Source organism: Dicentrarchus labrax, unplaced genomic scaffold (assembly GCF_905237075.1).
Source record: "Dicentrarchus labrax unplaced genomic scaffold, dlabrax2021, whole genome shotgun sequence".
Lineage (NCBI taxonomy): Eukaryota > Metazoa > Chordata > Actinopteri > Moronidae > Dicentrarchus > Dicentrarchus labrax.
In genome coordinates, this window is record NW_026136703.1 from 22211604 (window position 1) to 22224624 (window position 13021).

The 13021-nt window shown below is 41.4% G+C and overlaps 2 protein-coding genes across 14 annotated transcripts in view; one reads left to right on the top strand and one right to left on the bottom strand.

The window, feature by feature from the left end:
• Positions 1–3979, top strand: part of dctn1b (dynactin 1b) — a 44236-nt gene extending 40257 nt beyond the window's left edge. For all 9 annotated transcript variants that reach the window (XM_051381580.1, XM_051381542.1, XM_051381561.1 and 6 more), the window contains 4 exons: positions 55–241; positions 641–714; positions 803–892; positions 1712–3979. In XM_051381580.1, coding sequence (XP_051237540.1) covers positions 55–241; positions 641–714; positions 803–892; positions 1712–1849 — 489 coding nt within the window. In that variant the 3' untranslated portion in view covers positions 1850–3979. The remainder of the gene's footprint in view (positions 1–54; positions 242–640; positions 715–802; positions 893–1711) is intronic.
• Positions 3980–4045: 66 nt separating this feature from the next.
• Positions 4046–13021, bottom strand: part of alms1 (ALMS1 centrosome and basal body associated protein) — a 62673-nt gene continuing 53697 nt past the window's right edge. For 3 of the 5 annotated variants that reach the window (XM_051381468.1, XM_051381499.1, XM_051381492.1), the window contains exons 8-18: positions 11559–12618; positions 11061–11180; positions 9957–10112; positions 7904–8883; positions 7309–7426; positions 6156–6371; positions 5817–6073; positions 5382–5547; positions 5084–5141; positions 4512–4611; positions 4046–4355 (exon numbers count right to left, since the gene is read on the bottom strand). In XM_051381468.1, coding sequence (XP_051237428.1) covers positions 4311–4355; positions 4512–4611; positions 5084–5141; positions 5382–5547; positions 5817–6073; positions 6156–6371; positions 7309–7426; positions 7904–8883; positions 9957–10112; positions 11061–11180; positions 11559–12618 — 3276 coding nt within the window. In that variant the 3' untranslated portion in view covers positions 4046–4310. The remainder of the gene's footprint in view (positions 4356–4511; positions 4612–5083; positions 5142–5381; positions 5548–5816; positions 6074–6155; positions 6372–7308; positions 7427–7903; positions 8884–9956; positions 10113–11060; positions 11181–11558; positions 12619–13021) is intronic. The other 2 variants (XM_051381486.1, XM_051381476.1) reach the window with 2 other exon arrangements.

Consider the following 13021-nt stretch of genomic DNA (forward strand, 5'->3'; position numbering starts at 1 on the left):
ACATTAAAGTGATAAAGTGCACTCTGGATTGATATCTCCACTTTTCCCTCACAGGCTGAAAAGATGCGCGCTCAGCTCGCCTCTCTGCCTCCTCTTCATGTGACCAAACTTCCCTCCAGAGACGGAGGGCGTCCCGAAGTGCTCTCTAGCGCCCTCTACCGCAAGACCGACCAGCTGCTGGAGACTCTGCTGCAAATGAGTGCCAACGTTAAGGTGGTGGACATCACTGGGAAATCTCCAGGTATGTGAGGTGTGAGGGCTGTTTTTGTCCTGGGTTTTACCTCTCAGGCTACATACAGGCTGCTCTACACTCCTGATGGGTGGAGCTTTTAGGGGCAGCGCTCATCAAAACTCTCCCTCCTCGTTTGTCTCCATAAAAATGATTAAATTCATAGTTTATGAGTAATGTAAATGCTGCATTGTCTGTTTACTATACATATTTTTTAGTATTAGTGAATTTAAAATACTGAATTCTGATTCTTTTGTTTGACTAAAGGCAAAAAGACCATTTTTATTTTACTGTGTTATTTGTCGGGTTAATATTAATGTACAGTTGTCTGGTTTAAGAACACAAATCTTCACAGCAGCTCCTCCTTGTCTTCACATTCGCAGTACACTGTGTGTTTTGTTTGTCCTGCAGTGACACCTAGTGCTCAGCTCCTGGAACAGACGGCTAGATTACAGTCTCTGAGCGACACTCTGGGCAGACTGAAGGTAAACGACTCAACACACAGAAAAAAAAAAGACAACTCACCTTACAGGATCATTGAATCAAATTCTCCATATTTCCTCTCTCCGCCAGGATGAAGTAGCGGAGCATGTCGTCAACCAGCAACCCGGAGCTCGAGTCTCGTCTGATTTTGCGACGTTCCCTTCGACCTCGTTTGTCAAAGTAAGAGCGCCGCTACAGACGCACTGTCAGTTACAGCTCATCACCGATTCATTATTCTCTTTGGATTGTAAAGTGAATTTAAGCTGTTGGTGTCACAGTCAGGGTTGTGTAACACTGTGATTCCTGTATTGAAGCATCACTATCTCCTACCCACTGTTGAATTCATCTTTATTAGAATTATTTTACAGACGTAAAACTGTCATTTTAATCCAGTTTTTAGAGATTAGGAAAGTTATTCTTTACATGTCTCAACCCAAAGCCAATGATGGAACCGGGTTTAAAAGAATCCCAGTAAGATTTGATTCTGCTTAAGAATGTTTAAATTAAATGTTTCCAAAAAAAGTAGAAAAGTGTAGAAATAAATTAAATGATTCAGTCAACAATTTTAACAAATTAAATCATGTTTACTTTGTGCTAAGTCCAATCTTTGCCTTCAAATAATAGTGTTTCTAAATTATATTTTAAGCAATTTAATTTCTTGTAGGATTTACACTGCCTCTGTTTAGATCTAAAGAACAGAAAGCAAACTTTTCTAAATTATTTTGTCTTCTTTTCTTTTCCTAAATTAAACGCTATCCAGTCAGTCGTTCATCAATAAAAATCCTACTGTTGCAGCTCCACTTACACATTGTTGCTTGGTGTAGACCCGCTCCTCTACCCGCTCCTCTACCTGCTCCACACATACGTAGCCACTGGAGAGGCAGAAGTGTAAATGATCCATCAGGTTTCCGTCTCGGGCCACTAGATGTGGATTAAGGGGACTTGCCGCACTCGACCGTCTCTCAGCAGATCTAATATCGAACCCTTTTCTGTCTTTAGGCGAAGGAGGAGAAGCAGGGCGACTCGGTGCTGGTGGGTCGGGTCATGGTGCCGTGTCCCCGCGGTCAGGAGCAGGTCCACCGACTCGTCCTGTCTCAGTTTCAGCTGCAGAGAGTTCACAGTCTGCTGCGGACCTAAAACTTCACCCCGCCCTGCGATCCTGCCTGCTGCACCAACACAACAACACCCTCCATCATCAGCTTGGCAGCCTGGTTTCCACTCCAGGGCCAAAACCAGGAGGTTCACATCACTAGTGGTGAGATCACAACCTGCAGGAGATGAGCTTTACCTTTGAGAAACGGGTTGGAGACCAGTCTGATCTCGAGATCACTTTGGATTTTAGATGTCTAACCGGTTCTGACGCTACCTTGTCTTCATCTCAGCCATTTTGATTGAGAGCTACAATTAGAGCTGAAATGATACGTTAATTAATCGATTAGTTACTCTACAGAAGAATAATTGGAAACAAAAAAATTGTTTTTTGTAATGGATTCATTGTTTAAGTCATTCACTGAGCACTGAATCTTTAATGTGAATTTAATGTCTTTGAGTTTTGGACTTTTGTCAAACAAAACAAATCTAAAGATGCCCATTACGACTTTGGTAAATTATAATTTAACATTTTCTAAAATTTGATCAAAAACGATGAATTAATTGTACAATTGTTCATTTCTAAACATTTTAAAGCAAAAGCCATCACATCCAGCATCGTATTTATTGAGTGCGTACCACTAAAGTGATCAAACATCCTGTAAAACCTCCACAGTAACAGAAGCGTCCACTATCAGGCGTTCCACTGACTTTTCAACCCAACCTGGTTTTCGATGAGACTGCTGAGCTCTCGACTACAAACCCTGCATACTGTAACGTCTACGTTGTGTTTTAAGGCCAGAAAAAGAAGTAGAGATACTTGCGACCGCACTGCTGCATGCTGCCCGGATACACTGAATTATTTTGTTGCGTAGAGTATTTATGAAGCTGCTCTTTGGCCCTGGTGTGGAACCTGCACACAATGTGGTTTATATTAGGCCAGAACATTGGATGTTGCTCCATGTTTCTATGTTACACTATTGGCGCTACTGTTATTGTTACACAGGAGAAGAAGGATCATGGCTGTGTTGTACATTTTTAATCAGGTGTCACTGTTGTGTGCTCCATTTTTTTTTTTTTTTTATATATAACTTAACCGTCTAAAGGGAAAGAAGGATTATGTGATTTAGAAATTACACTGAAGAAAAACAAATAAGTTTTGTCCATTTAAAGTACAGTGGGCATTTTACTGTGGTTTGATCAATGACAATTTTTTGCACATATAACGAGTCCTGAGTGACAGGAGGAACCACAGAGGAGCACTAAATCCTTCACAGTTGCTTTACTTGGCTGTAAGAACGTGTGGAGGATTTACTGTTTGTGCTCTGTGGTCCGATTGAAACCCTGTGGACTGCACAGAACCAGAGAAGCTGATTAACCTCAAGGGATTTACTGTGTAAAACTGGGATACAATTCTTTGGCTTTTGCTGATTTTTTTTTTTTTTTTTTTTTTCATGTTTATTTAAAAAAAACACAGAAGAAAACATTATATGGTTTTAAATTATTTAGTATTTATTACACTCGTGGTGTAAAATTCCTGTAAAGTCGTTACCGTCTACTTTTACATGCTGTTGGTATAAAATGACACACCGGTTTGTATTGGTAAAGTTATTGAACTACAAAAAAAAAAAAGAAACACCCAGAAACGACTGTATTACCTTTTGTTCTGCTCAGATTTCCTGATGTTGTTTCAGACTTTGTCCGAGCCTTAAACCTGCAGAGAGCCTTGTGGTAAAGAGCGATCACCTGCCTTATTTTTCTTTAGACCAAACCTCGTTTAAAGCAAAACTACATCTTTGCCAAAGAATCTTCGTTTCTCTTTCACCACGTTTGCCAATGGCTGATTTTAAGAAAAAAAAAAGGCTTTTAGTTCATTAATCCGTGCTAATTATTTTATTTAATGATTTGTTAGACTGTTTATGTTTACACAGTATTGTCATGACTTGAAGTTTTATGATTAATTTAATTAACTGGGCATAGTGCATCTACTTTAACTGTAGTTAAAAATGGGGAGAATGCAGACATTTGTTATTTATTCATTGTGTTATTTATCTGTTCTCAGTGAGCAGCTGATGTACTGAAATCTGCAGCTTGTCTAAACTTGTCTTACCTTTTCCTCGTGTGGCTTCCTGCTCTTGCACAACCGATAACTGATCAATAAAGTCATTAAAGCCAGTGTATCTTTGTCGGCTTTCACTGCCTTGGATTAAAACATGGAATTTAGCAAAAATGTTCAAAGAATCTCAGATATTTGGTTTATTTTTTTGCATTAAAACACATTTTAACCAATTAAAAACATTCCACTGTCAGTATGAAAAAGTAACAGATAAAGTAGAGTTCTACTTTTCTACATAATCTTTCAAATAGAAAACAAAACAAAATGTGGTTACAAATAAATAAAAGCTATTATCAGTTAAGTTAGGTAGCTTTGTTCTTAATAAAATTGTAAAAAATTAGTTTTCACATCGTTGATTTAATCTACAGTAAAAAGTTTCACAGGTTTGTTTGATCACTGCCACGCTGTTCTTCTGCCCAGGACACGACTGGTGATCCTCTGAAAGGAAACAACGTTCATTCATTTGATTAATACACAAACTGTCACAAAAAGTTTGTCTGTGAGCCACAAATATCATCAATAACATCCACCAGCTCAGTTTATTTCAGGAGCTGGTTTTAAATCAGATGGATGAATCAGCAGTTTGTGTTGTACCTTGTTGTAGAGTTGTGCGTTCAGCCGGTAAGATTGATATTCTGCTTTTCTTCTTTCCTCCTCTCTCCTCCTCTGCACCTCCGGCAGACTCTCATAAATCCTGGAGAACAGGCGGCGTTAATCAGAATCAGAATCAGAAATACTTTAATAATCCCCGTGGGGAAATTACTTTACTTTAAGACAAAATGTTAAGAAAGCCAAACTTAATATTGTTTAGTTGAGACCATTCAGCAACATCTGTGTTAAATAAAAGTGCTTCAGGACCAGAATTCATATCACAAAAATATATTACATGATACTTTACTTGCTTTTAACCATTTATAACACCAATGTTAAATCCAGTCTGATGTCCAGACAGGCAGTCTAGCTCAAATGTATCATTACAAACTCATTTTTCTGACCTTTTTTAAAGCTTTTTGTACAAATTGGTAAAATAACAGACAAAACTAGTTATATCCGATCACCATAGACTGCAGAGTGTTGATACTATTATTGTTATTGTTAAGGAATCCATATAAATTTACAGTTTAAATTGAAAATCATATTCAAAACAGAAGAAATTAAAATCTTACTGTTTGGATCTCTGTATCATCTCCTTTCTGGGAACAGCCCTCCTGAGCAGAGCGGTGCCTGAACAAAAAGAGAAAAGAAAAATAATCAGTCCAGTTTTACAACAAATACAACTAATAATTCATCATTTCTTAACCCATTACTCCTCTTTATAATCAAACTGTATTAAGAAACAGTTTCTAGAGGCTCCATACTCTAGAAACAGAGACACTAGTGATTCTGTGAGCCGCTGTGAGTTCAAGTATTCAGACTGGATGTTACAATCGCACTCTTCCCCTCCTGGTGTTTCCTGCTGAGTACCTGCAGGCCTCGGCAGCCTCCCCGGTCCTCCAGGCCGGCTGAAGAGTTCATCTCTCTCTCTGCTGAAGGCTTCCTGTAGCTTCCTCTCCTCCACCTGCAGAGCCAGACGCTTCACCCTCCGTCTGGACTGAGAGATGAACTCCGGACGACGCATCTCCAGAGCATCCTGCAGTTACAGGGGCAAGAGATTTTAAAAAAAGGGAACCATTTACTGTTGTTTGATAGTAAAATTAAAATCACGTATCAGAATAGACACCCAACATTTTATCTTGCATCTCAATCAGCTATAAGTGATAAGTTATTCTATGTGAACACAACAGTTTTAGATGTTTCAGGCGAGAGATTTCTATAAATTTTTTCCCTCTGTGCTAATAAACAATTGTCCTCAGCGACAGACTTTTAATGGATGTTTTGTAAAGACAAATACAAACCAACCTGAAGAGAGATACGTGCCAGACCAGAGGACATGGTTTTGGTTCTTGGATCTATATCGAGTTCAGTGTGATGTGTAAAACTGGGCTGTTTGTTTCTCTCTTCGTGGATTTGCCTGAGCGGTTCTCTCCACGGTGGGATTCTGCTGTACGGTTCAAACCAGGCAGTGCTCGGCCTCCACGTCGACTCCTCTTCCTCGGACCGGTTCTCCTTCCTCGCCTCTGACCTCAGGTTGTCAGCGGAGATGAACCATGAAACACCTGCAGAGGATCAAATCAACACAAGGATTTAGTTTTACTGTGAAACAATGAACTGCACACATAAAACAAGAGCCTGACGTACCTTCAGGAAAGGTCTTTGGTGGGTTTTTCTTGCTCTTTCTCTGTTTTTGTAACCCCTGAGTCTTAGAGGGACTCCTCCGCCCTCCTCTTCCTCTCTCTAAGCTGGATGAGGAAGATGAAATCTGCCTGGAAGTTCTGGCTTCGCCAGGCGACGGGAATGTGGTTCCAACATCTCTGGTGTGGCGTCGGGTCCCATTACTGACGAGCTCCAGGTCACCTGAGGAAGAAGAGAACAGTGTGAAGATTTACATGTAATGATATGAATATGTCTGTTTTTAATTTATTTGTTTTTTTACTGTTGAGATTTATTTTAAATAAATTTTAGATAAATAAAAATGTGCCCTATTCTTAAACCTCAGCAAGACGGGAACAGTAACATTATATCTGCAAAAATCAATGCTTTATTCCAGTTCCAGTCACTGTTTTCAGTCTGTTTATGAGGAATAGGAAAATATTGGAGGACGAAACACGTGTTCACAACAGCAGAGAGTTGCATTATGGGTTGTTTGTTGCCTGAATGAGTTCCTTCAAGTCAGTTTATTGTGTGTCTTTTAGAGTTAGTCAGCCCTAAATGTAATTCCTTACTTTAACTCAGTTTAACATACAGGTTTTTCTGCAGCTTGTGTAATCGAAGTAAATAAAATGAGCAGAAAGACGGCTTTACTCCAGAAACAGAAAGAACAAATCATCCGTCCAGCTGCCAAGAATTTAAGTTATTATCAGTGTCAAGTGTGTGAATGTGAAAATAATGAACAGAATGAAGAATTTGTTGCACCTAAAATATACCTGAACAAGTTTCACATGTGATGTTTGGTAATATAGAAGTTTCAGGCTTCAAGCTTGATTTTCATCTTCCAAACCTCCAAATTCCAGTGTTAGAAAACGTTGGGGTCTTATATTCAAACTAATGCAATAATAATAATAATATGTAACATTTTGACACTAATTAGTGGGGATGCTGACTGTTCTTCAGTTCTTTATATATTTTCTGTTCTCTGTATTCTCTTTTGTTGATTGAGGAAAGACAACAGTAGCTCAGTGACTCATCATATAGACAGTGTGGGAAATATGTTGCGCTGTAGTATGTATTAGTATATCTTGGTAAAGGTTTTTTTTAGACACCAAAGACATCTCCAAATTACTTTACCACTGACCTGCTTGGATGCCTTTGCTGACCAGTTTAACAGCCTTCTTGGATGCCAGAGTCCTGGAGGGGCCGGGCTGTGATGGGAGGGTGTTCGTGCTGGTTGATGATGCAGAATCAGCAGCAACCTGAAGAACAAAGCAACGACATCAAAGCTTTAGAGCTGTTCAACACCTATTGTAACTATAAGTTACTGTATTTCTGTGTCACTGACATGTCACAGTGGGAAAAGCACAGGTGTGAATAATAAATGAATGATGTCTGAAGTTATTTAGCTGCTTCAGTTTCAGGGTCTTGGTGTTTTGCATGCTGACTCACTGTCAGTTTACTGAGACACAACAGGGATATAACAGAGCCATCGTTTTGTGATTGAATTCCTCAAATAGTGCCGATGCTTGGACAGACAGAGAAAGAGTACTGATACATGTTGGTGCTATATTTGAAGTGAAAAGGATTTCTAAAGTTCTCCATTTTCTGTTAACTTTAAACCTTTAAAAGTTTTATTTTTCTCAAATCCTCACAGCTTTTAAGGGTTCTGAAGGCCAGTTAAGAGAAATATTCATTGCACACTGAGAATGAGGGCAATAACAGAGAGATATTCGTACTGTAGATTCATCGGTGCCGGTGGTCTCTGACAGCGTGATGATGTGAGGCGGGTCTTTGTTTCTTCCTCTCCTCTGCTCCCTCCCTTCTTTCTGCTTGTTGATGGTGCTGTACAGCCTGCTGAGGCTGGAGCTCGTCTTCAGGTGCTGGACTCTGCGGGCGCCGAAGGCTCGGATCAGCCGCGCCGTGTCCACGGTGGACATGGAGCCAGACATGGTGGACAAGGTCTCGGACTCGTCTCTGTCTGCAGGAAACAGGTGTTCGCTCTGGGAGGAGTCGTGAGAGAAGCTGGAGAGAGATCCTTCGTCTGTAGGAGACGTTTGCTCTACCTGAAGCCTCTGTGTCCACGCCTGATGAGGGATGGGAGGCTCACCTTCAACCTTTCTACCTCCAATGACTTTCCGCTCCATTTCTCTGTCCTCACCACCTACGCTCCTCTTCACCTCTCCAATATGATTCTTTCTTTCTTTACCGGTAGCGTCTTCTCCCCTCCTTCCTGACTTTTCTCCTGGATGGCAATATGCCTCTGAAATGTTGGTTTCCTTTGTGCTATGAATAAGACGGGACAGACGCTCCAGCCGATCCAGCAGCGACGTTTCTCTGTCACTGGTCGGTTGGGACTCCTCCAGGCTCCACCGATCACAGAACCTCTGCCACAGCTGGTCCAGAGAGCTGCTGCTGTGCTGGGCAGCGGGCTGAAGGAGGTCAGAGTCTCTCCTCTCCTGGTCTCGCTCCCCTCCTGCCTGAGGGAAAGAGCCTCGGTCCAGACGACGGCTCGTCTTTACGTAGACCGTTTCCATATGAACTGACTGAAATCTCTCACGGCTTGGCTCTGGTTGATTATAGCTGAGGAACTGCACTGGGCTGGTCCCCTGGTCTCTCTTGGAGGCTTCTTGGTTGCTCGATAAAGGCGCTCTGGTAAAGGCGACTTCAGTAGACGGCTTTGGAGCTCGAGTCACACTTGTTTGTGAGGTTGCATCTGCTGATACAGAGACACCAGTGAGTAGAGACACAACAATATATATATATATATTATTCACTGTATATGTGCAAACATACAGAAATAAACCAAGCAAAGACAAACAAAAGATGCATAAAGGCATTAAAAACAAAACAGAACACCAAGTTGATCACAGACTAAATAAAATGATCAAATAATATTAGATACTGTCTTTCACACAATACATTTATTCATTCTTCATCATGAATGGCCACTTTAAGTAACTTCCATATTCAAGTACTCGCATTAAATTATTAAATTATTAGACTGTAGAGATTAGCCAACATGAAGAAAAAAACACATCCACAAACATTAAGATGTTGCAGTAATTTCAATAATAGCTGGTAAAAAGCCGTGGCTGGTTTTCCAAACATCACTTTTATGTCTGGTCAGAAATATGTAATTACACTATACGTTGAACGAATACGGACATCCAGTCGAGTACTCATGCATATTTACATATTTTCATAGTATATTGATGTGGCATATTTCTTTTGCAGCAGCTGTCTGCTCAGTCCTTCTATGGGAAGAGGAGGCCTGCTGTGCCACAGATTGTTGTTGTGCCAGCCCACGTAGATATCATTGACTTTGATTTTCAGACTAAAACTGACTTTTTCAAAAAAATCAAAACAAAAAAAATGTCTTCTTATATCCACCAATAACACTCTAGGGTTGAAATTTTAAATTTCCAAGTATTTCAATGAGTTAGTTATGGGTTAATGTATGGAGCAGAATACATAAATAAACAAACATTCGCCCAAGCCCATTGTTTGATACTTGGTCTTTTAGGATTTTTCCAAAACAGTAAAATCTGTCACACAGAAAACAATACGACTATAACCTGTTCCCAACCTGCACTGCCAGACACAGTGTAGCAACATTTCGTGTATATATTTTGAATGTTTCTATTATATTCATTACATTTAACCAGTAACATATGTTCAAATTAACCAATGACAGACTTTATTTAGCAATTTATGGACAAATGACACGTGTTTCCATCTGACGTCACAGTGCAAGTAATTCACATCTGTGTGTGCGTATGTTCAGCTCACCTCTGCGTTCAGGCTTGTGCATTTTGAAGGTGGCTGTTTTCAACCTCTTGCTGTAGATTCCCTCTGTGTGTCTGATGGTGACTCCACGGTCCAACCCCGGGTCTCTGTGCCCGAGGACCTCACTGCTGAAGCGTGGGGGCACGGCGTCGTCTGAGCCTGGTCAGAGCATAAAAGTGGCTCATTACCTTATGATGATTTGTGAGATAAGAGTTGAATAAAAGTGACCAAAATCCTTCATTTTCAGCCAGTAATGAACAGAAGATGTTCAGAGGCAGTCCCCTCTCCCTCTGTTTCTCTGCTGGGGCCCGAGCCCTGCCTTTGTCTCACTCTGCCCCTGAACATGAATAATTAATGCACTGCCTGGTGTATGTTACAATAGACCAGCTGCCACCCATACAGGCACAGGGGAAATGAGAGCAGAGCCTCCTCATTGCAGATTCAACTGGCAATTTCAATTCTCTGGATTTGATAAATTCTTTCATAATTTACTTTGATTAACCCCCCCCCCCCAAGATATTTTTTTGGCATTTCTGCTTTATTTGTTAATGAGAGCTGGAGGGAGACAGGAATAGCAGGGGAGAGAGTGAGGGGGGTGACACGGAGCAAAGAGCCCAGGTTTGATTCCCAACCGCTGCAGTAAGGACTCTGCCTTTATACAATGTGCACCTGCTCCACCAGGTGAGCTACAGGGGAACCCCTCCAAGACCAATTTACATTCATTTAAATTAAAAAGGAAAACAGAACATACATTTGAGTTGCTTTAAATGACGTACAAGTAGCATATGAGGCAACTGGTAATCAGTTAATAATCAGACAGTAGTGGAGATGCTGTGGAATTTGTCCATTTGGATTTATTTGTGTTAAATGTGGGTTTATTACCATATTACCATATAATTTAGGCTGTTGATACATGTGGCGTTGAGTTTACTTGTTTACAACCCAGCATGTGCAATTTTGTGGGTCAAATTGTTAGTGTCTATCCCATAATCAGGAGGCACTTCATGAATCAACTTGGAGGGGGGTGGGTGGCGTCTCTGGTATATTCATTTATCATGTGCTTGTGGTTCATTGCTTTTTCTTATCTATAGATTCTCAGCGTTTTACCTGTGTGTGTGCTCTCCATGGTGGTGTCAGAAGGGTCGGTGGTGAAGTCAGCTTCTGTTTGAGGGACGTAGAAGAGCTCCTCACTGCCGCGGGGTTTATAAGGCAACAGAACAGGCACTGCAGTAAATGTGAGAAGATTAATTTAGGAATAAAGAATTCAGCAGCAGCATTTTTACAGTCACACTACCGGCTCCAATTGTTTTGGAGACACACTTCCACACCCTCCACTTGGACTTTGTGTTTTGGGCAACTAATCTCGCTGTCTCATGGAATCAGAAGTTATAAACCACAAATAAAGTTACACAGTATGTTCTCAATCATCCTCTAGAGCAGAACTCTGCCCTCATTTATAGTGAGATCAACAGTCTTGTGAATACTGGGTTGGTTAAACTGTATTATAAAACTATAAAACTCCTCATACAGAAGTAAAAACAACATGAGATAAGTCTTTCTTTATATACCATTATATAATCTAAATACATTTCATAACAAGCCAACCTGGTGATTCTGTTGTTAAGGGTGTTGGTGGAACCACGACTTTGTGACGTGGTGTTTGTGAGGATGTGGAGGTCATCTTTCCCTGAGGCGCAGCAGTTTTGAACAGGGTGGAGGTGTCGACTCTTTCAGGCCCCCGTTGTCTTATTGGCTCTTTGGTGTTGTACCACTCTGGTGGACTGGACAAACCGACACCTTCGTCCGGACTGCTGGCCGCAGAAGAGGAGTGTCTGAGGGGGACAAATTCTTTACATGGCAGCCCTGTAACAGCATCAGCATGACTGGAGTGGACAGAGGTGGCCGAGCTGTGATCGGTGGCTTTCGGGGACAAAGTGAGATGGACATGTGAGACGTGACCTGTCCTGGCTGGAGATTCAGGGGTGGATGAACCTGTGGCCTGTTCAGCTTCATGACCAACACCAGAAACAGAGCTGTCCTGGACGGATACCTTGTCATCTTTAGCGTACACATCCTCTCTACCTAAACGCAGAGAGGGTGGGGGAGGTTCTTCAAACTGGCCTCCTACAGCATCTTGCCTCCTCTGGTTCCCTGGTACTGTCAGGTTTTGGTTTCTGGTGTAAAGACTACTGCTTGGCTCAAACACAGATGCAGGCTCTGTGGTTGCCTTATCTTCTTTATCCACAGTAGGGGGGATCCACATGTTCGTTTTAGGGTGTTCGACTGCTCCTGTAGAGAGCTCGGTCAGGTGGAGCGGCTCAGGTGCAGGACTGAGGGGAGGTGCAGGCAACGTGGAGGGAGAGGGGGAGGTTGAGCGCCTGCGGGTGGCGATGGTGATAGATGTGAGGGCCTGAGGGTTTGTCCTAGGGAGGGTTACTCCTTCTCTGGCAGCAATCTCACGTATTTGAGCCTCTAGATCTGGGCGAGGAGGGTTTTGAAGCTGCACACTGGAGAGATCTGTGCTGAGGCCCTGCGGTGGCTGGAGTGGCTGCTTACTAGCATCACTGAGGGCTGTAAATGTCTCGACATGCTGAGACAGATCCTGCCCCCTTAAGGCTCTAACACTGGATGCTGCACTGCTCTCTGTATCTGTGCTTCCCTGACTCTGAAAGAAAAGCAAAAAAACAAGAGGTCCGTGTTAAACTGTGAGACCAGGCAAGGTCCAAGTTTTTGTTACCCTGTGAATTCATCCACCACAAAGATTCAAAGAAAAACTGCACTGCAAACATAACTGGGAACAGTTTAAAATTTGCCAAAGGTTTAACATGTATTTGTTGACACACCATGCCTGCAACACACTGGTTACCTCAAGCATTAGACCGGTGCTGTCCAGAGATTGGAGGCAAAATAACAACAAAATATAATTATTTTATAAACTTATAAATTTATAATAAACATTTGTAATTGTTATAAGAAAGTATTTTATAAAATTATATATAAATGTAAGTTATTTGTTGTAGATGAAACTTTTATAATTGTGATTGGTTGTTAAGTGAAGTTCATCAGTG